This window comes from Chiloscyllium punctatum, chromosome 40, assembly GCF_047496795.1.
Source record: "Chiloscyllium punctatum isolate Juve2018m chromosome 40, sChiPun1.3, whole genome shotgun sequence".
Lineage (NCBI taxonomy): Eukaryota > Metazoa > Chordata > Chondrichthyes > Orectolobiformes > Hemiscylliidae > Chiloscyllium > Chiloscyllium punctatum.
The window spans coordinates 60,599,287-60,627,134 of NC_092778.1; the positions used below are offsets into that span (position 1 = coordinate 60,599,287).

Consider the following 27,848-nt stretch of genomic DNA (forward strand, 5'->3'; position numbering starts at 1 on the left):
CCCACGTGACCCGTGTTTATATCACGTGGGTATGCCGCCCGCCGCCTGGCATCTCGGGAGTTGTAGTTTGTGCGGGAAACCGGACCTTGGTCGCGGTTTACTCCTTGCTCGCTCTTCTCCGTACGTAGAGGGTTGACTATCGGCTTGTAGTGAATGGGGAGGAGGATAAGGCGGAAAACACTTACTGATATTTGTTTATCCCGTAAGCTTCGGCTGCGGGTTTCAGGGCGGAACGTTGGTTGGGGTTGTGGCGGGGGAAGGGAGACGGCGACGGTTTCCGGTCGCTGGCGGCGGGCGGAAGGGAGGCGGCGATGGTTTCCGGGTGCATGGCGGCGGGCGGCAGGTGAGGGCGTTTCTTCTCCAAGCGGAGTTTTGTGTTGCTGGGGGGGGGAAAGAAGAGGAAAGTTCTCTCGGACGGAGATGGAGTGTGAGAGACACCTCCCAGGGAAGGCTGGCAGTGATCCCGGTGACCGCTGGGCCCTTTCGGCGGAGATAGTGAAACCCGCAGCTGGGGCCGTTTTTGTCTTGTTTGTGTTTGGCGGGCGCTGAGGGAGAGGCTGCGACTATCCTGGGGCCTACAGCAAACCACCCACTTCACTGAGGCTGAGGGACAAGGTCAGAATCAACACTTTATAAGGACTCGGGGGGGTGGGATCTAATTGAAGTTTACTGAATGGCCTGGACAGAAGGTGTTTCTATTGGTAGGAGAGACAAGGACATGAGGGCACAGCCTTAGAATAAAGGGAAGACCTTTTTAGAACGGAGGTCAGGAGAAACTTCTTCAGCTAGAGAGAGGTGAATTTGGAATTCATTGCCACAGAAAACTGTGGAAGACCAGCAGGAGGCTGGAAGAACACCAGCAAGCCAGGCAGCACCAGGAGGTGGAGAAGTCAATTTATTGAGCATCTGCAGTTTTTTTTTGTCTCGAACGGAAGGCTGGGAAGGCCAGGTGGTTGAGTGTATTTAAGACTGAAATAGATAGCCTTGATACTCAAGAACCTCAAGGATTATGGGGATAAAGTGGGAGAATGGGGTTGAGAAACTTATCAGGGTAAAAACAATGACTGCAGATGCTGGAAACCAGATTCTGGATTAGTGGTGCTGGAAGAGCACAGCAGTTCAGGCAGTATCCGAGGAGCAGTAAAATCGACGTTTCGTCTGAATGGCCTAATTTCTGCTCCTATATCTTATGGTATTAACATTTTACATTCTGTCAATAATGTTGCAAGAAAACACTTCCAATTCCAAATAAGAAGTCATTTATTTGGCAGGGAACATTTTAACCAATACCTTGCCTGTAACAAAGAATTGAAGGATTATGTTGTTTGATAACATTTGCCATACCTAGCTTTGCCACATTACTCATTTGTGTGATGAACAGTTAGTTGTCTTTTGGCTTCATGGCAGCATCTTGTTAGTAGCAAGTACCACTTTTATTGCTACCACATAACAGTAATGTAAAATGCCAACTCCACCTATCCAAATTTGCTCAGTGTAATTTTGTCTTCAATAAGTTTAAATTTTTCTTGTTAAACATGGAATTAAAATTAATCTTGATTGTATTTTAGGAATGTAAATGATATCCTATAGCATTTTTCTTGAAATATTTGAATTTATTTCAGAACAAAATGACTTAAAATGTTCCAGGTTGTGAACATTATGTCAATTAAACTAATTCCACCTTTTCACAGTAGTGAGGCATAAAACTAAAATTAAACTTTTCCAGTATATATTTTGATTAGGATTTTTGTCTTTCTACATTGGTGCCTCACTTGTCATGTGTCTGGTAGTGACCGGTAACTATTTTAAAGGAAAATCAAAACTTCCACTTAATAGTTGAAAGAGTAGCTCCACAAGATTTCACATTAAGATTTCTCTGACAAATTGGTGAAATATAATTTGATAACACTTTTTAGTTGGAGACAGAACATACTTTGAGTTACAGGACTTTGCCCTTTTAACTCCAGTGAATAACCGACTTCATGGAAATGCTTTTACAATGTCCAGTAAGTAGTCAATTGTTTTTGTCTTGACACCATCTGTGGGGAGTCTTGGCTTCTGAAGATTTACTTTCATTCCTTTTCTTAGTCTGGTAACTTTTATTTCTAGGGCTGCCTTTTATGGTGAGGAACCTGGCCTGTGATTTTCAGGATGATTGTTGATTAGCTATCCTTGACCATCACAGCTCTCTTTTATTTTCTAAGTAAATGCACAGTTTAACACATAACTATACAACTTGACATTCTCAACACCTTCCTGGCACTTTGGAGACTAGCATTCTAACCACTATAGGTGCAGATATTGTGACCATTACCTCCTAAATTTAAAGTCTTAACCTCTTCCTAATAAAATACCACATTTGTTTGATCTTTAGCATTCCCCCTCACCCAGTCCTGCTGTCAAATAAACTTCAGAACCATCTTATGGCCTCCTTCATTTTACCATCAATCAAAGACACCATGCCAAATGACATCAATATTTAAATTTTATGTTGTTTACAACTGAGGGCTAACGTTTTGAATTCGGATATACTGTGGCAGTATTTACTTTTTAAAATTAGAATTAGTATGATTTCTTGATGAAACATTACCCCAATTCTTATTAATATCCACCACAGTCTGTTGCAGCTCCCTCCTGTTGTGCATTTCAATAGGAAATAAAAGCTTGAGTGGTTGGGAAAATACAAATGTATTTCTCCATCCAACTCACCTTTCTTTGTTTACAAAGGCCATGTTTTGTCATGTGTTTAAGTTATCATAGAATTTCCACAATTGCTTGATCTCTGATATGACCACAGTCCAGTGGGAGGATGCATGACCTACAAGTACAAATTCAGTAACTGTGTTTGTTCCATACTTTTATTGTCAATTGAAAAAGGGTTGTTTAATGAAGAATTGGCTGACTTGTGAATAAGTTTTAGAAGCATCAAGGTTGATTAACCTGCCAGCTGGAATTTCAGTAATGTTGAAATTTGAATCTGGAAGTTAAGGGGTATCTCCAGTAGTTGAAGCTGTTTAATTAGTAGTTGTTTTAGTAAATTGACAAAATAAAAGTCAATGGAGAGGAGGCAGAAAATACTACTACTGAAGTACTACTTCAGTCCATCCTCATTCTAGTCAATGTTAATGCTGTAAAATTGCCTCCTGTCTTATCAAATTAACCAAATCTCTAACTAGAATGTACATCTTCATTTGAATCCATTTGTTGATCTTGTAAAGTAATTCCATGCAAGTTGTCAGAATCTAGCCCATTTTGTAGAAATGGCAGAATACTCTTGGTCTGCTCTTTTGCTTGTTAATCCTCACATAGTACTGTAATGGATAATAAGGGCTGGCTAATAACTGGATAATAATTCTGTTCAATCTCTATAATTTTATCTTTCTGAACTTGTCTTTTAAACCCTATTTATACTGAGACAAAGAGGAATAAAGTCAACAAGATATAGCATCAGAAAGAGAAATGCTTTTTGCATATCATTTGAACCTTGGTTTGGACTTCATCTCTGAACTTCACTCCGATAACATATTTGACTGGATTAAAAAATGACATTGCCTACCTTAAACTGAAAAGAGTACGATTTGACCCAGGATGATGTCAATTATACCCTTTGCTAGTTGGACATTGCCAAAGCAGTGTATTCTAAGGCTGCAAGTTGAGGATGTTACTGGGGGTGTCTCAAGCTGTATTAGCTTTCTGAGGTAAGTTACTTTACTGAACCATATGTTTTCTTACAGGACAGAGAGACTGTTGAAGCATACGTCCTTTGACATAATAACATTTGAACATAAATTTGTCTTCCCCTCTAGATTTAGATTTTGGTGAACAAACAGCAACTCAATAATTTCGCATAATAGAAAAATAAAATTTAGGACATAAGAAATTATAATCTCACGTGTGTTATGCATCCCTATTGCGCAATAACTGTCGGAACATCTTGCATTCCACATTAAATCTTATTTTTCGATACAGATCCATTCAAAAGTGCTGCAGATGTTTTTCTGTATATAGTGCTAATATGTGATGAAGCACACAATGCCAGAAATAACGTACAGAAGGGAGGCCATGTTTTATAATGAGGAGAACGTGAGGACTGCAGATGGTGGAGATCAGAGTCAAGAGTGTGTCAGGCAGCATCCGAGGAGCAGGGGAATTGATGTTTCGGTCATAAGCCGAGCCTGACATTTACTTAGAGCTGAATCACCTTGGAGTGTAAATTTATACAGTGTCAGCTTTTCTGTATTCTGATCTGTGAGCCTCTCAAGGGTTATAGTAAATAGAAAATACAGTTTAAAAATGTGACTAAAGAATACTTTATATTTCACTGAAGACTATGTTAAGTTTTCTAAGATGGCAGAGGAAGCATATTAGATTTTAAATTAGAATAGATTAGATTCCCTACAGTATGGAAACAGGCCCTTCAGCCCAACAAGTCCACACAAACTCTCCGAAAGTAACCCACCCGGATCCATTCCCCTATCCTATATTTACCCTTGACTAATGCACCTAACACTCTGGGCAATTTAGCATGTCCTGCACATCTTTGGATTATGGGAGGTAACCGGAGAACCCGGAGGAAACCTGTGCAGACACGGGGAGAAATTCCACACAGTCTCCTGAGGCAGGAATCGAACCTGGGTCCATGGTGCTGTGAGGCAGCAGTGCTAACCACTGAGCCATATAATTGAGGCCTGAGATATTTATCCACCATTCAATGGAAAATTTGCAAGTCTGTGACATGTCTTTCGGTGTTTATATGGTCAAATTCTTTTTTATTTCATTCTTCGACATCAATAACCTGAAACTTTCTGACCTGGCTTTTGTTTCCAGCTATTCTTATTCTGGCTTCATGTTTCCAGCATCCACAGCATTTTGTTTCATCTTTTGATTTCTGAATTGACTTATTAATTGATTAAGTCCTTAATTTCTTTTTTTTTCATTTCAGGCTTTTCACAAAATTGATGTGAATCTTGGGTTCTGCCAATGTGAGGAGTTTAATTCAACTTGACCGTGTTTATGGAACAATGATGATTTGCACACTACAGCATATTGATGTATGTTATCAGATAAGCTGACTTGTCAATAAGGACCAATTTGTCAACAGTTTGAAACTTGGAACTGTGGTTTTCCTGTCAGATCGGACATTCTGACATAATTGAGAACGGCAGCTCCCACTTCATAACTGGCAACGTTGCCTGAAGTTACTTGTGTTTTCGATGGAGAAGATGGCACGAGTGACCACAGTCCTGAGTGGCTCAACCATCACAGGCCGAACTATGTTCTGCCACCTCGATGCACCGGCCAACGCCATTAGCGTATGTAGGGACGCTGCTCAGGTAGTAGTGGCTGGTCGCAACATCTTTAAAATCTACTCCATAGAAGAGGAACAGTTTGTGGAAAGGGCAAACCTCCGAGTTGGGCGTAAGCTGTCCCTGAATTTCAGCTGTGCTGACGTGGTATGGCATCAGATGGATGATAATTTACTGGCAACAGCAGCCACAAATGGAGCCGTGGTCACATGGAATCTGGGCAAACCATCACGCAACAAACAGGATCAGCTTTTCACTGAGCACAAACGCACTGTCAATAAGGTCTGCTTCCACCCGAACGAGGTCAACATGCTGCTGAGTGGTTCTCAGGATGGCTACATGAAGTGCTTCGATCTTCGGAAGAGGGAATCTGTGAGCACCTTCTCTGGTAAAACATATAATTGTGTTCCTGTAAATTCAGTGATCAGTTCGTGTAGGCAACAGCATTCCTGTATTTACGATTCATGTAAAAAAAAAATTAGTTGCATAATTTTTCATGTATGGTTTCACACATTTTGTAAACCATACACTACAATGGAAATAAATTTTATAATTGTCTTTTAATGAGCTCTATAAAAATCAGCAGTGAGGGCTGACAAGTTTAAAACATTGCCCTCATTTCCTTCCTTGGTGGCATGTCCCTCTTAAGCAAAGTAGTTGAAGGAATGCCAAAATGTGTGCCATTCCTTTGTCTGATGAAGGACTAACACTAAAGCCTCTGTTTCCTTGGTTTAAGGCAGCTACCATCCCATCGGGGTGAGGAAGGGTGCCTTTAATACAATTTATAAGCAGTTATCTCAGATTAGTTTGCTTAAAGCTGTCCCTGCCATTTTTTGTAATAAACTATTCTAAGATGCTTGAAGGAAGCAGTTTGAGAAGTGTTTTCTTTTCCAATGTTTTATCCAGAAGTCATTTCATATGTTGAATACTATTTTTTTTGACACAAAGTGCCCCTTGTCCGTTTATTTTGCCTCTTTTATTAGTTTGGATTTGTGTTTTCTTATTAAAAGGTTTCATTTGAAATTTTAACACATTTCAGTTTATTGTCGGGGAAGTTGGAACTTCTGATGTAAAGGTTGTTGGATGTGGGAGGAAGTGGAACCTTAAGCATTGGTTTCTTTTAGATATGGCCAGATTAAATGTCTGTATGCATGTACATGAACACACTGAAATCCCTCCAACAATGAATCTTAACCCACTCTCTAATCACTAAATTAATACTTTCCATATGTCTCACCAGCTATCCTCACGTATCTGACTAGGATTTTCACTTAACTGTAAGCTGTAACCCTGAGAGCAAAAGGAACCATTCAAATTTATGTAACGCGAACTAATTAGATCTTCTGCAGGGGAGACAATAACCTCATTGATTTAAGATTTGTGTTCCGATAAGTCCTGCCAGTATTCACTGCCATAACTATTGAACCTGTTTTGGTAATCTTGCAAGTGGACCTTTATCTTCTGTAGGTCAGTCAGAAAGTGTCCGGGATGTCCAGTTCAGTATAAAAGACTATTTCGCATTTGCTGCTTCATTTGAAAATGGTAATGTTCAGCTCTGGGACATAAGACGGCCAGATAGATATGAGCGCATGTTTACAGCACATAATGGACCTGTCTTCTGCTGTGACTGGCACCCAGATGATAGGTGAGTAAAGTGAGGCTCTTACGACCTTCAGTAATTTCATAGAGTCCTGATAAGACTTTTTTTTTTGTTTCCCTTAGCCAAACTGAGGAACGTTTAAGATCTTAAAGTCACCTTCAGTATAACTTGGCTCAATCAACATGGTAGACAGGCATCAGTCAATGGTTAGTACATACACGCCAGAGGGAGTATTGTGCCAAATATTCTGACAAAGGGCTGCAGGACTCTCTATGCATGCTGCCAGACTTGCTGAGTTTCTCCAGTACTTCTGTTTTCATGACAAATTATTATCCTGAAAACATGCTACCACTTTTGTGAAGCCTTGATGCCATATTATACCTTCGGAAAATTTTACCGATATTATTTTTGCATCAAAAATTACAGCAACATTGTCAAAAATTTGCAAAAAATATTGCTTCAAGCGATGTGTTTTTGAAAATTGCCAGTTAATTGCAGAATTTTGAGCCCCCATTTTAGTGAGTAAGTCTTAGACATCAGTCAGGTTTCCAATAAATGAATAAAACCACAAGCTGGTTTCGCTTTTTGGGAATGACCTGAATAACATACATTGTTGGAATTATTTTCTGCTCAAGCAGTGATCTGCCTTGGTTGAGTTGTTGGCCTGGCAACTTACTGAAGCTTTTAACAAGACTGCTGCAGGCACACTGCGTGGAGCAGATTGTTTCTTTCCCTCATGCGTGTTTGCTGTCAGTGGAAATGTTGTCCAACCTGTATTCGTTCCCTGCTTATGACCTCACTGTGATTGGGTACTCTCCATTTGAGGAATGACAGGTAACAGCCAGGAAGACAACTGCATAGCCAGCTTTTACTGGCATAATCTGTTAAAACCTAAATGGAAAGTGGGGAGGAGCTGTGTCCATAGAGAGAGTGATAGGGGGACTGGACGGGACATTTACACCCAAGCTGTTGCACTGGCTCTTGCAGCAATTTACGGCTGATCAAAACCGGGAAGTCCAGGAAAGCTTGAAGATGGGGTGACAGACGGAGTAACTGAAATGAGGGAGAAGTAGCTGAAACACTTGTGACAGTACCCTACTAGGTGGCAGCATATTGGATCTTCTACAGTGTGTGCCAGTCTATTACACAACACTCCTTTAAAGATGAGCTTGCAGATTGTAGAGGATCTCCGACTATCAAACTGGTGCCCTCCTGATCGGCTAAATTAGATGCTACCAGAGAATTTAATACTTACAAGCAGCACCATTCAAGTTCTATCAAATATGTTATTTGTAACTAAGGCTTGGGTGATAGAGAAAGCTATTTGGAATGGGCATTTTATATTGGTTTTGTACCTAATTTAACAACAGATCACAAGGCAGTTTTGAACATCCTTGTAAAGTTTAGGTGTGGGTGTTTATGTTGAGTTCTATTTTGAAAACAAAAGATCATTGTAACATTGCCCCTTATCAGATCTGATGTGAAATACCATTAACAGTCTCTTGTGTGTATCTATAGATAATAGAATAGAAAGATAGAACAGGAGGCCCGTCTGCTCCATCTTTCTTGTGCTGAGTCTCTGTTCTTCAACTGTAATTACAATTCTCCATCCTATTTCCTTCTCCTTGCTCTGTACACATTTTAGAGTTTTGTTTTCTAAAACCTATCCAATTCCATTTTCAAATAATTGTTGCTGCCTTATGGTAAGGCATTTCCTGTTGTAATCTACGTATGAAAATCTAATCAAGCATAACCCAAATTTATACCTCTTGTTCCTGTTTACTTTCAAACAGTGGAAATGAATGTTCACCAACTACCTCCTTATGTTTTTGAGTATTCTTGAATCACTTATAATCAAAATGGGGAGCAGAAATTGGCCATTTGGCCCCTTGATTTGAATTTCATGTTCCCATCTGCCTCTGGCAACCTTTTGATTCTCTTGGCTGACAAGACTTTGTCTATATCTGCCTTAATTTGAATGAGTCAAGATTAGAGTGGTGCTGGAAAAGCACAGCAGGTCAGGCAGTATCCGAGGGCCCTGCTTCTGTTGCCTTCTAAGGCAGTCTAAGGAAAACCATTCTCATCCCAATCCTAAAAAGGCAATCCCGAATTTTAAAACTGTCCTCTAGTTTTAGTCCTGCCCACAAGCCCTTCCCCATCCACATTGCTGTACTGTTTCTCCTGAATGTTCAGAGCTGCACACACTGCTCCAAATGTAACACACTCAATCCTTATGTATTTAACATTAATTTTTAACAACATGTATGTGAAAGTGTAGATCCCATGTTAGTTTTTCCCCCACTGCACTCTCCTGTCTTTGCCTTACCTGGGTTGAGGAACATTCTGTTCACTACTTTTTCCTAAAATACTCTTGTTTTTACATGTGTCAACTATCTACACTGTTTTGGTTGAACTACTCTGGTCTGAACATTTGAGTTTATTCCATTTTTGTAGAAGAAATGTCTTCGCTGGTTGGACAATTAATGTATATATCTTAATGGTACTCAAGAGTAAGCAATAAGTGTTTTTGTTCCGTTTGTAGAGGATGGTTAGCAACTGGAGGACGAGATAAAATGGTGAAAGTATGGGACCTGTCAACAACCAGAACCAAAGAGGTCTATTGTGTCCAGACTATTGCCTCAGTAGCACGGGTGAAATGGCGACCAGAAATGAAGTACCATCTAGCAACCTGCTCCATGATGGTAGATCACAACATTTATGTCTGGGATATCCGACGCCCATACATCCCATTTGGAATGTTTGAGGAGCACAAGGATGTGACCACAGGAATTATATGGCGTCATATTCATGATCCTTATTACCTTCTTTCTGGATCGAAAGACAGTACTCTGTACCAGCACATGTTTAAAGATGCCAGCCGACCTGTTGATCGTGCCAACCCTGAAGGGCTGTGCTATGGGCTGTTTGGAGACTTGGCTTTTGCAGGGAAAGATAGCATGTTTACCAGTGACTCAAATCGGAAAACCTATGGAGGCGAGAGACGCTATCCCATTTTTTTCTTCAAGAAGCCGGATTTATCAGAGCAATTTGCAAATGTGTCCAGTTCTCTGAATGTGTTTGAAATGGAAGGGGGCAGTAACTCCGTGGACTGGTTTGTCAACATGGCACAACAGTACATTCTGACTGGTCGGTCGCTGGCTGAGCTCTGTGATCATAATGCCAAAATTGCGAAAGAATTATATCGTTATCAGGTACGGAGATTGCTTGGGCTCAGAATGGAAAATGTATGTTAAATATAAAAGATATACACACACTCTCCTCCATTCACGGATTAAGAACTTAAAGGAATTACATTTCCAGTTTCCCCTTCTGTTAGAGTCATAGAGATGTACAGCAGAGAAACAGACCCTTTGTTCCAAATTGTCCATGCTGACCAGATATCCTAACCTAATCTAGTTCCATTTGACAGCACTTGGCCCAAATCCGTCTAAACCTTTCCTATTCATAGACCCATCCAAATGCTATAATTGTACCAGCCTCCACCACTTCCTCTGGCAGCTCATTCCATACACGTACCACCCTTGGTGTGAACAATTTGCCCCTTAGGTCTCTTTTATATTTTTCCCCTCTCACCCTAAACCTATGCCCTCTAGTTCTGGACTCCACCACCTCAAGGAAAAGGCTTTGTCTATTTACCCTATCCATGTTCCTCATGATTTTATAAACCTCTATAAGGTCACCCCTCAGTCTCCGACACTCCAGGGAAAACAGCCCCAGCCTGTTCAGCCTCTCCCTGTAGCTCAAACCCTCCAACCCTGACAACATCCTTGTAAATCTTTTCTGAACCTTTTCAAGTTTCATGACATCCTTCTGATAGGAAGGAGACCAGAATTGCGCGCAGTATTCCAGAAGTGGCCTAACCAATGTTTTGTACAGCTGCAACATGACCTCCCAACTCCTGTACTCAATACTCTGACCAATAAAGGAAAGCATACCAAACGCCGCCTTCACTATCCTATCTACCTGCGACTCCACTTTCATGGAACTATGAACCTGTGTCCACTGTGTTTACCACTAATAGCTGGTTCACCATTTGTTATCACTGCAGAATAACCCCTCTGGATCATTTGGCAGGGAGGCATTAGAAGATTTGAAATTGCACCTCAAAGTAAATAATCATATTTTAAGGACCGAGAGAGAGGTTTTTGTTAATGAGCATAATTAATGCTGCACATGTGTCTGACTGCAGTCATGACTAAGGAATGCCCAAGCTTGGGTGGCACAGTGGTTAGCACTGTTGCCTCACAGCGCCAGAGACCCAGGTTCAATTCCTGCCTCAGGCGACTCGCTGTGTGGAGTTTGCACACTCTCTCCGTGTCTGCGTGGGTTTCCTCCGAGTGCTCCGGTTTCCTCCCACAATCCAAAAATGTGCAGGTTAGGTGAATTAGCCATGCTAAATTGTCCGTAGTGTTAGATGAAGGGGTAAATGTAGGGGAATGGGTCTGGGTGGGTTGCTCTTCAGTGGATTGGTGTGGACTTGTTGGGCCGAAGGGCCTGTTTCCACGTTGCAAGTAATCTAATCTAATCCTATGTGACAGTTAAATGGTAAATATAACTTCTCTTCCCCAGATAGTGCTTTTGCGAACTGATGAATAATAAATACTTGAGTGAATTGCTGTTAGTTCCTAGGTTTATATTAAAACTCCTTGAGCTATATTCTATTTGCGCTCCAGTTATGATCTTAGTTGACATTAATTCTGGACAGATAAGATGCCAGCCTGAAATTTAGGATGATTGAAGCATTTAGTTCTCGCTATTGAGTATGGGAGTTGGGAAGTCATGTTACAGGACATTGGCTGAGTAGCCTGGGGTATTTTCCCTGGAGCAATGACGGCTGAGGGGTGTCCCGTAGTGGTTTATAAAAACATGAGGGGTATGGATAGGGGGAATAGTAAAGGTCAATTCTCCAGGGTAGGGAAGCCAAAAACTAGAGGGCATAGGTTTACGGTGAGAGGGGAAAGATTTAAAAGGGAACTAAGGGGCAACTTTTTCATGCAGAGGGTGGTGAGTATATGGAATGAGCTGCCAGAGGAAGTGATGGAGGCTGGTACAATTACAACATTTAAAAGGCATTTGGATGGGTACGTGAATAGGAAGGGTTTAGAGGGATATAGGCCAGGTGCTGGCAAATGGGTCTAGATTAGGTTAGGATATCTGGTCAGCATGGATGGGTTGGTGCATAGGTCCGTTTCCGTGCTGTACAGCTGCACAACTCTGTTTAGTAAGGTGGTTTGTCACTGAAGCATAAGCATGTAATTCTGCAGATATGGTTTGTCTGTTTTACTGATTGTTATGCAAAATAACAAGCAGAATAAACCAACCTATACACTTAGAACACAATTTTAAAGGTTTTTGAAGCACTTCGTAAAATTCCATCAATCCCAACAGCACTCCATTACAGTACTCAAACTTTTCAGTTTGTTTCTTTATTTGTAGGGTTAGCATGCTTTGACTTGACCATCTGGTTTTAATTCCTGGTCTTGAAAGTTTTTTTACATCTTCCTTGAGTATTAATATAACTAAGGCTAAGGCCCTTTTGTGGCCTCACGGTAATGTCCCTATCCCTGGACTCAAATCGGCCCTGGGTTCAAATTCCATTTGCTCCAGAGATACGTAACGCCTTTTCAAAACAGGTTGATTAGAAAAATAGGTTAATTAAAAAGAAATACAGTGAGCATAGATTTTCTTAGCTTCAAAGAATCCCATCAGAATTCTAACCAAGCAGTTATAGTTTGGAACTCTCAACCTAAATTCCTCACACTGAGGTAACCTATTTCTTAACAGGTCTAAACTATGTCCTTTTTCTTCGGGGGAAACTAGTTTGGACATCTGACTTCCTCCAGGACCACAGCAAACTGAAACCCAAAGCTTTTCCAGCTGTAGGTGCTTCCCCTTACACAAAATGCTTCTCACTGAAAGCAAACTAATGCTCTTCAATGTTCACTTTGTTCACTTACAAAACTGTCCAATAGAAACAAATTCCCATTAGCCGTTGAGGAAATCTCTCTTTTATTTGTTTTAGAAATTACGCTGCAGAAATACATACGAAGTAATCATTAGTAAACCCCCCTCTCTGAAAGACCAAAACCCACGTGCCACTAGTTCTGAAACAAAATTCTAAAATGCATAATAAACCATATAACTGTCACACATTGCGTCACGCTACATGTTAGTTTACAATAAAAAACATTGGACCCCAATATTTAAAATTTGCACTGTAATCACGTGCGTGGTGAATACGGTGCTACCAACATTGTGGCTTCTTTCCCCACTTCATGCAGTCTTAACTGCATTTTACAGTGATTGTTGTAAACACTGGTTAGAGTAATGTAGTTAGAACATAGAATGTTATAGCGCAGTACTGGCCCTTCGACCCTCGATGTTGCACCGACCTGTGACGTTAATCTGATGCCCATCTAATCTACACTTTCATTATTGTCGGTATGTATGTGCAATGCCCATTTAAATGCCCTTAACGTTAGCTACCACTGACATCTGTCCTATATCTATCACCCCTCAATTTAAAGCTATGTCCCCTCATGTTAGTCTTCACCATTGGAGGAAAAACTGTTCTCACTGTCCACCCAGTCTAACCCTCCGATATCTTTATATGTCTTGATTTAAGTCACCTCTCAACCTTCTTCTCTCCAGCAAAAACAGTTCCTTCAGCCAGTCTTCATAAGACCTTCCTTCCATACCAGGTAACATCCTAGTAAATCTCCTCTGAACCCTTTCCAAAGCTCCCATATCCTTCCTATAATGCGATGACCAAAACTGTACTTAATACATCAGTTGCAGCCTTACCAGTGTCTTGTACAACTGAAGCATGACCTTGTGGCTCTGAAACTCAATCCCCTACCAATAAATGCCAACCCACCATATGCCGCCTTAACAACCCTATCAACCTGGGTGGCAACTTTCAGGGATTTATGCACCTGGACACCAAGATCTCTCTGTTCATCCACACTGTCAAGAATTTTACCATTAGCCCAGTACTCTGCATTCCTGTTGCATCTTCCGAAGTGACCTACCTTTCCCTTTTCTGCATTAAACTCCATTTGCCGCTTCTCAGCCCAGCTCTGCATCTTATCTATGTCATTCTGTCACCTGCAACATCCTTCAGCATTATCCACAACTCTGCCTACATTAGTGTCATCCGCAAATTTACTAACCCAGCCTTCTACGCCCACATCCAGATCATTTATGAAAATGACAAATAGTATTGGCCCCAAAACAGATCCTTGCCGCATGCCACTGGTAACTGAGCTCCAGGATGAACATTTCCCATCAACCACCACCCTCTGTCTTCTTTTAGCTAGCCAATTTCTGATCCAAACTGCTAAATCACCTTCAATCCTGAAATTCCGTATTTTGTGCAATAGCCTACCACGTGGAGCCTTATCAAGTGCCTTACTGAAGTCCATATACACCACATCAACTGCTTTACCTTCATCCACCTGGTTTGTCACCTTCTCGCAGAAGGTTAGTGAGGTACAACCAACCTTCACAAAACCATATGGACTATCCCTAATCAAATTATTCCTTTCCAAATGATTATAAATCCTATCCTTTCTAACCTTTTTTCCAACACCTTGCCCACAAGCGAAGTAAGGCTCACTGGTCTATAATTACCAGGGTTGTCCCGACTCTTTCTCCCCCCCCCCCCCCTTAAACAAAGGATCGACATTTACTATCCTCCAGTCTCTGGCACTACTCCTGTTGACAATGATGACACAAAGACCAAAGCCAAAGGCTCTTCAATCACCCCCCTGGCTTTCCAGAGAATCCGAGGAGAAGTCCCATCCAGCCCAGGGATCTTATCTACTTTCAGATCTTCCAAAATTGCTAAACCCTCCTCTTTGTTAACCTCCATTCCTTCTAATCTTGTAGCCTGTATCTCTGTATTCCCACTAACTATTACCCTTTTCCAATGTGAATGCTGACGAAAAGTATTCATTAAGCGCTTCCCCCATGTCCTCAGATTACACACACAACTTCCCACGACTATCTTTGATTGGCCCTAGTCTTACTCTAGTCATTCATTGCGTTTGGGTTTTCCTTGATCCTATCCACCAACAACCTCTCATGTCTCCTGGTTCTTCTTAGCCCTCTCTTTCGAGCTGTTCTGGCTAACCTATAAACACTCAAGTCCCCTAGCAGAGCCTGCACACCTCATCCTCACATAAGCCTCCTCCTTCCTCTTGACAAGAGCTTCAACTTCTTTAGTAAACCATGGCTCCCTATATCTACAACTACCTCCCTGCCTGATGGTTATTTACTTATCAAGGACCCACAGTAGCTGTTCCTTGAATAAGTTCCACGTTTCAAGTGTGACCATCCTCTGCAGTTTCCTTCCCCATCCTATGTATCCTAAATCTTGCCTAATCACATCATAATTGCTTTTTCCTCCGTTATATCTCATTCCCTGCAGTATATACCTATCCCTGCCCATTGCTGTTGTAAACATAACCAAACTATGGTCACTATCGCTAAAGTGCTCACCTACCTCCAAATCTAACACCTGGCTGGGTTCATTTCCCCATACCAAATCCAACATGGCATCACCCCTTGTTGGCCTGGCCACATACTGTGTCAGAAAACCCTCCTGCACACATTGAACAAAAACTGACCCATCTAAATTACTTGAACTATAGTATTCCCAATCAATATCGGGAAAGTTAAAGTCCCCCGTAACAACTATCCTGTTAGTCTTGCTCCTATCGAGAATCATCCTTGCTCTCCTTTCCCCTACATCCCTGGAACAATTTGGAGGCCTATAGAAAACTCCCAACAGGGTGACCTCTCCTTTCTTGTTTCTAACGTCAGCCTATACTATCTCAGTGGATGAGACCTCAAACATTCTCAGCTGCTATAATACTACCCTTGATTTCACCCCCCACCATCCCGGTCTTTTACCATCATCTCTGTTCTTGTTGAAACATCTGAACCCTGGAATCTGCAACAACCATTCCTAGCCATGTCTTTGAAACAGCCAGAACATCGAAATCCCAGGTACCAACCCATGTTGCAAGTTCACCCACCTTATTCCGGATGCACCTGGAATTGAAGTACACTTTTCAAACCAACATCCTGACTTCTAGTGCCCTCTTGTGACCTTGTATACCTATCTCTGAACTTACTACCCTCAACCTCCTTTACACTGGAACTATAATTCAGGTTCCCATCCCCCTGCTGCATTAGTTTAACCCCCCACTGGGCGATATTGGTACCCCTCTGGTTCAGGTGAAGACCATCCTGTTTGTACTGTCCCACCTTCCTCACAAAGAGCTCCAAGAATCCAAAATCCTCCCTCGCTACAGCCACATGTTCAGCTCCGCTTTCTCCCTATTCCTCCCTTCACTAGCACGTGGCACAGGCAACAAACCAGAGATGATAACTCTGTTATTGCTCTAAGCTTTCATCCTAGCTCCCTGAATTTCTGCCTTCGATCCCCACTTTACTTCCTTCCTATGTCGTTGGTGCCTATGTGGACATTAAGAACCCTGAATCGTGGGTGGATCAAATGTGTATACTTTAGTTGTATGACATTGACAGCATTCTGATGGATTACAGCAAGGGTATGAATGAGATTTGCTCTTTTCTGTGTCTAGGTGGCTCAGACATGGACAATGCTGAGGATCGTCTACTCCAGCCCAGGTGCTATCTCATCAGTCAATTTGAATCAAAGTATAGGCAAGAGTGGAGGCTTGCCTCTTATGAACAGGTAAGTAAAGAGGGAATTTAATTTAAATATGTGTTTCAGAAGTAGAACATCAGGATAAGACTACATTTATGGCTTCATTGATTATTTTGGTCTTGGCTTTATTCTTTTCATTTTATGCTCATTTGGCTTACACCCAAGCTAGGAGCAGATGAATTATGTTGGATTACATACTGTAGGTTTGGATGTAGGTTTGCTCACTGAGCTTGAAGGTTCATTTCCAGATGTTTAATCACCCCTCGTAGTGGGCCTCAGGTGAAGGTATATTGTAGGTATAGTATTTCTTATTGGAATGTATTCCAGATTCTGTTCGAGATTCCCTCCTTTTCAAATCCTCTGATTTGGTGAATTTTTGAGCTATTATTTATTTCTATTTAGCGTAATTGACTCACTTTTTATTTTCCTTCCCAGTCTTAAGGAGCTATCCGTAGCACTTAACAATGAGCCGAGGTTGGAGCGAGGGAAGGCAGAAAATTGGCAAGAAATGAATCACATACATTCCTCAAACCCTTTGATCACTGCAAATGAAGGTATGGTAACACTTGTCGCTGGGATTCCAGCTCAACTAAATAATTCACGTCTATCCAATTAATCTTTTATAAATGACAGTGGATTTCAGTGATAAAAGTTCTGACACTTTTTATTGCGTAATTTTATGTTATAAAATCCATGCCAATGTCCATGATTGTGCTGGATAATCCAGGATAAACTGCCCTTGGCCATCAACTCCAAACATGACATGCACGTTATTCCACCTGAGGTAATTTATCTCCCTTTCTTCACTCACTCATTTTCCCTACCAATAAATCTCTTTCTCTCTGACCACTGAAATAGAAGTTTACCTGAACAGCCTTCACTATGAAAGTCTTTCCTGGGAGACATGTGAAATTTGCACTGGATGTATTCTAATGCTTACTAACATTTAAATCTTTAGTACTAAAAATTGAAAGCCTTGCTACTTGGTGGATCTGAAAGATAATAACCCAATTATTAACACATCAGGCTACTTGGAGGAGTTCACCCCAGAGTCGGTTTTTCAGTGATAACTATTGAATTAATTATTGTCTGATTTGTTCTCTACATATTTTGAAAGGATTTGCTTTAAATAGAATGCAAACCTCCTGGCACTTAAATTGTCATGTAAACTTTTAACTGTTTACTGTCTCACTCTTCCACCAATAAGGCTCCTTCAGTAGAGCCAGGGAGAGCAAAGTGAAGTCATTGCCCTTGCTATGTTGCATTAGTGCAGTTGTGATCTGCCATCAAGGTATAAGTGTGATGTAATTCAGCAGCAATGGTGTCCGGTATGTAAATTGACTAAATATTGCCCCCCCCCCCCCGCCGCCAAGCCCTTTACTGTCCCTGACTTGAAAATATATTGCCATTCCTTCAGCGTCACTGAGTTAAAACCCTGGAGCTAGGCAAAAGTGAGTACTGCAGATGCTGGAAATCAGAGTCCAGATTAGAGTGGTGCTGGAAAAGCACAGCAGGTCAGGCAACATCTGAATTGATTGTGGGTATAACTGCCCTAAATGGCCTGCAGCAATCCAAGAACTAGCTCACCACCTTCTCAAGGGCATCTACAGCTGGGCAGTAAAGCTGGTTCAGCCAGCAACACCTATATCCCATGACCAAATTAAAAGAGAATTGTCTTTGTGAGCCAAGTTTCCCACCTTCCAGCATCCAAACTAACTTGATATTGATACTTTCCTTCTACCACACCACAGAGAATGAGGAGACAGAAGGTAGTGATGTGCCGGCTGATTACCTGTTTGGGGATGTGGAAGGAGATGAAGATGACCTCTACATGGTGGACCATGAAAATGCGCCTGGTGAGCATTTACTCAGATACTTGAGAAAATCCGTCAGTTACCAATTGCATAGTGAAAATTAGTGTTAAGTCTCCTAACCACAAGAGAGCTCCTGTGGTGTAGGTGGAGATCTGTCATTAAGCAGATGTTCTGTACAAACAATGGTTGGGCCCTTCTATGAGGCAAGTGATGTGATTTGACTAAAAAAAAACTAATGGGAGAAAGACAGTACACTGACAAGGGTCTCAATTGGTAGTAAATTGTTTATTTAGCTTGAGTCTCATGAGAGATGACCAGTATTAAGAAAAACACCACTTGTGTCTTAAATCTACTAGCTTTATTAAGAGCTCTTTCTCAAGAAGAGCTAACCTGTCTGATTACCAGCAGCAGTGACAAGTGCTAAACCAAGTAGTTTCTCTCACTGACTTGGGCTTTTTTCTCCTTTTGAAGCTGTGTAGACTGTGATATACCCTCAGAATCCATGAGTTATACCCATGATGTGAAGTGGGTGTTCCAAGTGTGATGTAACTGGTCAAACCACTCAGCTTTAAGCAAAGGTATTTTTAAAAAACCACCAAAGGAAAGTGGAATTTAGATTAACTTCACTATTGGAAGACTTAACCGACCCGATATATTAAGTATTACTAATGAACTGTTCCAATTCAGTAACCTCTCAAACACGTCCCTTGACGAAAAGGTAAATTCAAACCCCGATCTTTACAGGCAGGAGGAAATAACGTCTAAACTAGGGGGTGGGATTTCAGAGAAAGTCAGTCAGGAATTCTTTAGCTTGCAACCCTTCTGGTACTCAGTACATATTGTGACTGCTACACAAATAAAAACTCAAAAAAAAACCTGAACTGGGAGAACTGACCACTCCCCTTCCACTAGTAAATTGTTACTTCATAGACGTTATAACCCATAACTGTTACTCCCTCTGCTTTTATCACATCTCTTCAAAAAAAAAGGACAAAATAACCTTTTTAAAGTGACAGCATCATCACTGCAGAGAGAGCTTGGAGGATTATAGGAAGGGGACAAATTGACCATGGTTAACCACGGTACTTAAGGATAGTATCAATTCTTTTTCTTTCATTGTGGCAAAGGTTTATGGTAACATCAAAAGATAACCCAAGATAGAGGGAGAAAATAAACTTGAGGATACGCTGAGGATACAGGCCAAAGTGAGTCGAGGTAATAATTATGGAGAAACAGGAAATAGAAGAAGCTGCAAAAAGATTTTGTCAGTTTTCATGGTATTCAGCATGAGCATTCCAACATTACTACGTCAAGGAGCTAAGCGGGAGAGGATATAAATACAGTATCACTGAGGGGAAAAAGAAAGAGATTTGAGGCCAAAGTCAGCAGAGTGGCTCAGTGGTTAGCACTGCTGCCTCTCAATGCCAGGGACCTGGGTTTGATTTCACCCATAGGTTACTGTTCAAAAGCCACACAGACCTTCTCCCTATGTTAGCGTGGGTTTGCTCTGGGTGCTGAGGTTTCCTCCCTTCGTCCAAGGATGTGCAGCTTAGGTGGATTAGCAGGGTGAGAAGGATAGGGTAGGGGAGTGAGTCTGGGTCAGTGTGAACTGTATGGACTGAATGGCCTGCTTCCATACCATAAGGATTCTATGATTCCCCATTATTAAAGGAAATGGCTAGAATGGATATATTGGTAGTAATCTTCCAAAACCCTCTTCTGGAAAAGTCCTAGAGGATTGGAAAACTGCCTTATTCAAAAAAAAAGGAAGACTACATTAAACAGAACTATTCCCCAGTTAGCTTAGCACATGCAAATTTGGAATATGTTTAATTTTGTTTTCTTTTTAAAACGAAATGTCAAAGATTTCTCACTTCTACTGACTTTGTTTGTTAGCAGAGGAACATGAGTACATTTTGCCTCAGGAAGCATTTCAACTGCGTCATGAAATTATAGATAATCCTTCTGCTCCAGACCATCTTCAGGACAAAGTGGAATCTCCACATGTCAGTGGGAATGAAGCGGAGACTGTATGTTTGACTCCAATTGAATCCTTCTCCCTCATGTCAATCTCCCAGCCCCTGTATGATGCCTATCTGCCTGCTGATTATTTTAATTCTCTTGTGAAAGACATGCTACATTACTATGCAGAACAGGGAGATGTGCAGATGGCTGTATCGGTTCTCATCGTACTTGGGGACCGTATACGGAAAGAAATTGATGAACAGACACAGGTAAGAATATGATGGAATGAAAATTATTTTCTGTTCATAGATGTGGCTGTAGTTTGACTTAAACATATTTGGAATTAGAGGTCACAAATCCATCAAAGGTAGATGATTTCTACAATGGGTCTGCTTTTCTTCAACCACATCTGCCATTTGCACCTGGACAGGTTCCCTCTCCTACAATGCTTTCAATTCACAAACTTCATTTTGGTTTGCAGAACTCTGGGTTTTGCTGCACCTCCAGCCTATAGTCAAAGCAATGTTCCTCCGATCGCTTTTTTGTCCCAATTCTGAATCAGAAGTGTTGGGGTGACCAAACAGGTGGATGAGGTAAAGCGGTTGATATATATGGATTTCAGCAAGGTGTTTGATAAGGTTCCACATGGTAGGCTGTTGTGCAAAATATAGAGGCATGGAATTGAGGGTGATTTAGCCGGTTGCATCAGAAATTGGCTAGCTGAAAGAAGACAGAGGGTGGTAGTTGATGGGAAATATTCATCTTTGAGTTCCTTTACTAGTGGTGCATCGCAAGGATCTGTTTTGGGACCACTGCTGTTTGTCGTTTTTATAAATGATCTGGATGAGGGAAAAGAAGGATGGGTTATTAAATTTGCGGATGATACTAGGGTTGGTGGAGTTGTGGATTGTGCTGAAGGATGTTGTAGGTTACAGCAGGACATGGATCAGCTGCAGAGCTGGGCTGAGAGGTGGCAAATGGAGTTTAATATGGAAAAGTGTGAGGTGAGTCACTTTGGAAGGAGCAACAGGAATAAAGAGTGCTGGATGAATGGTAAGATTCCTGGTAGTGTATGGTAATGTAGGTGAGCAGAGAAATCTTGATTTCCATGTACATCGATCCCTGAAAGTCACCACCCAGGCTGATCGAGCTGTTAAGAAGGCATACGGTGTGTTAACTTTTATTGGTCTACGGACTGAGTTTTGGAGCCATGAGGTCATGCTGCAACTGTAGAAAACTGGTGTGGCTGCACTTGGAGTATTGCATATAATTCTGGTCACAGCATTTATAGGAAGGATGTGGAAGCTTTAGAAAGGTTTCAGAGGAGATTTACTAGGATGTTGCCAGGTATGGAGGGAATGTCTTATGCAGAAAGGCTAAGGGACTTGAGGCTGTTTTCATTGGGAGGTTAGGTGGTGACTTAATAGAGACATACAAGATGATCAGAGGATTATATAGGATGGACAGTGACAGCCTTTTTCCTCAGATGGTAACGGCTAGCACGAGGGGACATAGCTTTAAACTGAGGGGTGATATAGGACAGATGTCAGAAGTAGTTTCTTTACTCCGAGTAGCAAGGATGTGGAACGCATTGCCTGGAACAGTAGTGGACTCACCAATTTAAGGGCATTTAAACGGTCTTTGGATAAAGATGTGGATGAAAATGGAATAGTGTAGAATAGATGGGCTTCAGATTGGTTTCACAGGTTGGTGTAACATTTGAGGGCTGAAGGGCCTGTATTGTGCCAAATGGACTATTTGGAACATTACAGTGCAATGTTCAGGGCAGGACTTATACACTCAATGGTAGGGCTATGGGGAGTGTTACTGAACAAAAGACCCAGGGGTGCTGGTGCATAGTTCCGTTAAAAGTGATGAAAGCTTTTGGCATGTTTGCCTTCATCAATTAGTGCAGTGAGTATAGGAGTTAAAATCTCATGTTGCAGCTGTACAGGACATTGAGGCTACTTTCCAAATAGTATTTAAATCTGGTCTCCCTACTTAAGGAAAGATATTATTAAACTTAAAAGGTTTCAGAAAAGATTTGCAAGAATAATGCTGGGATTGGAGCTATACGGAGGGTCTGAATAGGCTGGGCTTTTTCCCCCCTGGAGTGTTGGAGGCGGAGGGGTGACCTAATGTGCATTTATAAAATCATGAGGGGCACGAATAGGGTGAGAAGAGAAGATTTAAAAGGGACTTAAGGGGCAACTTCGTCCACTCTGAGGGGTAGTACGTCTGGAACAAGCCGCCAGAGGAAGTGATGGTGGATATGATTCTAACATTTAAAAGGCATCTGGATTGGTGTACAAATAGGAAGGGTTTAGAGGGATATGGGCTAAATGCTGGCAAATAGTACTAGATCAGTTTAGGAAATGTGGTTGGCATGGAGGAGTTGGACTGGAGGGTCTGTTCCTGTATTGTATGACCGTGACTCGGTCTACATCAACTCCAAGTGAGCATTGTGACTTAGTATACAAGAGTGTGGAAAAATAGGAAGGAGAATGGCACTTTTTATTAGAAATAGTCATTTAATACCCTGTAAAATACTTCAGTTAACCTGCCTCAACTGTACTTCTGGGTAACAGTCTTTAGCGAGATGGGACTACTCTTTAAAATACTTTACTGAACTTTTGTCCCCTATTTTGAAAATTTTGAAACTATCTTTTCTGCCATGCTTTTCATTCAATCTCCTGCCAGTGTTCAAGTATTGCTGAGTACTTTGGGATGTTTAGTAAAAAGATATTGGATAAATCTTCTGAAATTTTTGCCCTTTATCCTTTGTTGCCAGGAACACTGGTACACATCATATATTGACCTTTTGCAGCGATTCAAATTATGGAATGTCTCAAATGAGGTGATCAAATTGAGCACGTGCAGCTCTATCAACTGTTTTAACCAGGCATCAACCAGTCTTCATATCAACTGCAGCAACTGCAAACGACCAATGAGTAGCAAAGGCTGGATCTGTGATAGGTGAGCTATAGGTGTCTTCACTAGATACATGTAGTGTATCTACCAATTATGCCTAGAAGCCTAATTTCGGGGGGGGGGGGGGAAAGGCTTAACACTTTTGGGTTTACTAGTCAGAATAATAGAACATTTATTTTTTGTCAAACTCATTTGTTACCATAATGAAAGAGCATCTTCTATTCTTCAGCTTCAATATTTTCTGCCCAGTTTTCAGCATTGTATTGTCCTTTCCACTACATTGCATATTTCCATTGAGAAACCTTGGTTAAAAAGGTTCAAACTGAGGAACATTTCATATTTGGTTGTTGTAAATAGTACAGTACTGGCAGTAGTTTATATGTAGTGATTATCCTATTGTACCAAAAAGCACTTGGATAAAAACTACCGTTTTGGGGAAGAGTTGGCTACAGAATAAGGCTCATGGAATGCTCCCTCCTTCCTGCCACTCTGGGCAACTAGGAAAGTTGGAATTCATGGAACCAGTCCAAGTCCATAATTTACAGGGTGTAGCAAAGTTGACTCTTGTACAACTTCAGAGGAAATTAAACAATTTGAGTTCACTGCTTAGGGATTAGGCCCTCTAACGTGGTAGATTTTGTCCAAGTGATCTTGCTTGGCATCACCATGTCCTGAGAGAGTTCTTACCCTATAAGCTGTATGAAGCAGTTACTTGTAACTGGAAATTATAATAGAATTCTGAGCTAAGAATCCTTGAGCAAGATTAAGAGCTTTGTAAATAGGAGGCAATATAGGGATATATTTTAAATATTCCTGAAGAAGGGCTGATGCCTGAAACGTCGATTCCCCTGTTCCTTGGATGCTGCCTGACCTGCTGCGCTTTTCCAGCAACACATTTTCAGCTCTGATCTCCAGAATCTGCAGTCCTCACTTTCTCCTCATATTTTAAATAATATTGGTTCCACATTTCAATTTCCTGGCTGTGTATCAACATTTGGAATTAAAGTATATTCCATTAAATAGTAAAAGAAATCTCATGAAAATCTGGGAATATTAAACATTGATCTCAAAATTCAATAAAGCATGAATGTTTCTTTTGGGAAACCTATTGGTTTTGAGAGAACAGGAATCTGAAATGTCATGCTTGTTCTTTACAGCCAATGGTGGGAGAGTCATGTATTGTAATGTATTATTTCATCTCTAACCTGCTGTTATATATTTTGTATTTTTAGATGCCGCCAGTGTGCTAGCATGTGTGCTGTGTGCCACCAAGTTGTTAAAGGGCTGTTTGTTTGGTGCCAAGGATGTAGTCATGGTGGGCACTTACAACACATCATGAATTGGTTAAGGACTAGTTCACATTGCCCAGCTGGATGTGGCCACCTCTGTGAATATACCTGAAAAAGAGTGACTGGATTTCATTGTTCACTGGATGTGGACAATACTACAACTTCAAACAAAATCATTTTAAAAGAATGCTTCAGATACGAAGAAATGGCTTAAATTGGGTACAGTGATCCACCATTTAAAAGTTAGCTGTGAAATCTTTGTTACAGTTTTGTCTCCTTTTCACCTGTTCTTTTTGAAGTGGTATCAACAAGAACAAATTTTAAGAAGGGCCTTTGGAATGTATCTTATTGGATGAAGGCTTGCTTTCCAGTCACTGATAATATAGTACTGAAATGTGCCTCAAAAGCAACATACTAATGTAGAAAGCTGCTTTGTAAAAGCAATTGGAACAGATCCCATCATATTGATATGAGCAGGTGTGAAACCATTTTATCATAAGACAACAGGCAAAGCATTCTATACTTTACAACTAACAACAGGCCCAGTCATCATGTTTATCTGCATACACACAAATTAATGCAACTGAAGTTATAGTCAGGCTCAAGAAAAATGTTTACAATCTCAGTAGGTTAATTGGGTAATCAATATCACTCAATGCTGAAAGAATAACTACAGAAGTGGGTCATTCGGTGCCTTCTGCATACTGTGTGTCTTGTCCATAAAACTGCTCTTTCAAGTCTGAAACATTTTGTAATTTTATTTAAACACTTTGGGCAAGGTAAACAGAGTAGGTAGAGAACTTAAGAATCCCCTCCAATTTTGTGCTTCAACATTCTTCACTTCATGCAATGTCCTGATCTAGAGTTAGTAGACATTATAAAGAATTGGCAAAGAATGCATCAAATTTAGTTATAAAGCACCCATTAGCTGTTTTAAAATTTACAATTCCCTAGTGTAGGAGCCTCAGCAGCATTCCAGCTATATTGCCTCAATTAAAGTAATACCCTAGATAGATGGGGTCAACAAGCAATTTCAGTTCAGCCACATTCTACTAGTCTTCAATTGAGACATTGCTACATATAAAACTGACTGCCTCATTATTCTGTTTTCCAGGTTATATGCTGCCTCCTCAGCAAATGTCACATTTTAGTTCATCTACAATTGCACTAGGATGCAATGGAATTTTAATAAAACAAAGAAATAGTCTAGCCTCATTTATGTAGGTACTTCAATGGTTTTCCATTAAGTTTTAATTTTGTTGAGAATACTTAAGAAAACATTGTCTTTGAGTTATATTCCATACATAAAAAAAATCTCATGTTCCATAGCTAGGTGTACAATTTTTGATAAATTATAATCGAGACTTTAACACAAAATGAAAGTTAAATGAACTTCTGCATGTTATTGGAGATTGAAATTGTGAGAGGACTGAAGGTTGTCAGAAAATTAATTTACAGTCGTCTTACACTTGTATTATAAATATCTTTGTTATATTTCTTAAGACTAGAGTACTTTTAAAAATATTTATAACAGAGTTTATTTTACATTGAATTCTGAATCCTGCTAGAACTATTAGTGTACTCCTGCAAAAGTGCTTTAAAATAAACCTTGGTTGCAATAGTTTTTCTCATTATTTAATTCATTCTCCAGTCCAGCACATGATTTTCCTCATATTATAATGTATTTGATAATGTCATCCTCTCAGGTTGATGTAAATAAAGCTATTCAATATTGGCTGCCTGACATGAATCCACTTCTTAATCATTTCTTTGCAGACACCTCACCTACAGTGAACAAATCACATCAGCATAGCCTGTTTACATAAGAATAACATGCTGGACAGTAATTGCTCTAAAATTCTGATTGCTTGCCATTATCTCTCCTGTGGCTTGGTATCGGTTTTATTTTGTCCAATTGCATTTGTCAAGCATTTTGAAACATTTTACTATGGTCAATGTACTTCTAAGACCATCTATTATCCCTGTGTAACAGATGGGATTTGTTCACTGGGGTAGGTGAGATTAAGAGATTCTGATCCAGATTCCTGTGCACCAGGACTGAATACCATTTGATAATGGTAGTGACTTGGTACCAAAGCACAACTGTTCATCACACAGCTGCAGGCATGTGCAGAGGAACAGAAGAGGCAGTTTAGGGATAACTTAAAGATCTTCAGTTGCACAGTAACAGTATACTCATTTATTAGGAAACCATTTAGTTACATTTCTTTGAACTGGTTGTTTATTCAGATTTCAAATAAACTGATGCACTCCTTTTCTAGTAGCACATTTCATATACTAACAACCATTTTCATTAAGAAAACACCATTTCTTATGATTAAATAATTTCCTGATATGTATGGCTTCTATAAAACAACAGCATTATAGTTATGTTACTGAGTTGGATCTCCAGAACTCTGACCTACATAAAGTGTAAATTCAAGTCTCACCATAGTAAAATACAATTAAGTATTCTGTAAGCAAAAAGGGAGGGAATCTGGTTAGGTCACCATACTAATAATCTAGATGCTCAGGCTAATGTTCTGGGACAAAGGTTCCAGTTTCATCACTGAAGGAACTTCAGCTAAATCTGGAAATATAAAGGTCATTTCAACAGTGACAACAATAGTACTGGAATGTCATTAAAAACAAGATTAATTACTGTATGAAAGGAATCTGCTACTCCAACTTTTCTCACTTGTAATGAAAAGTCATCATCTTGGAACATCTCCATGATACAGCCTGACCTTCTGATTATTTTGTGTTTTATTTCAGATTTCCAGTATCTGCAGTACTTTGCTCTTGTAATCTGTAGTTGCTAACCTGGTCTAGCCTGAGAGATTCCAGACCCATAGCAATGTTGTTGACTCTTACTTGCCCTTCGAAATTGCCACCATTTTCTGGAGGACAATAAGGATGGGTGATAAATTCTGGCCTTGCTAGCAATGTTTGCATCCTGTCAACTTTCATCCAGTCAAACTGACAACATCTACTCTGAGTTGGTTGCATCAGATAGACTATGTTGCACTTTTCTCCTTCGTCTAGAGTTTTCTCTACATCCATCACCTTTTGAAAGGATGCTGTGAAACTTGAAAGGGTTCAGAAAAGATTTACAAGGATGTTGCCAAGGTTGGAGGATTTGAGCAACAGGGAGACGCTGAATAGGCTGGGGCTGATCTTAAAGACGTTTTTAAAATCATGAGGGGCATGAGTAGGGTAAATAGA

General features: G+C 40.6%; 1 protein-coding gene across 6 annotated transcripts; it reads left to right on the forward strand.

The window, feature by feature from the left end:
• Nucleotides 1-300: 300 nt before the first annotated feature.
• On the forward strand, nt 301-26,249 carry wdr24 (WD repeat domain 24). 6 transcript variants are annotated; one of them, XM_072560044.1, is made up of 10 exons: nt 301-343; nt 4,943-5,694; nt 6,774-6,951; nt 9,449-10,118; nt 16,539-16,651; nt 17,060-17,178; nt 18,376-18,480; nt 20,335-20,672; nt 23,195-23,379; nt 24,567-26,249. In XM_072560044.1, exons 2-10 carry the CDS (start codon nt 5,214-5,216, stop codon nt 24,733-24,735), a joined length of 2,358 nt encoding a protein of 785 aa, XP_072416145.1. In that variant the 5' UTR covers nt 301-343; nt 4,943-5,213; the 3' UTR covers nt 24,736-26,249. The 6 variants fall into 6 exon arrangements, with proteins under 6 accessions (XP_072416145.1, XP_072416143.1, XP_072416147.1 ...); XM_072560042.1 differs by lacking the exon at nt 301-343 and adding an exon at nt 356-615; XM_072560046.1 differs by lacking the exon at nt 301-343 and adding an exon at nt 356-615 and having other exon boundaries at nt 20,338-20,672.
• Nucleotides 26,250-27,848: the final 1,599 nt, after the last annotated feature.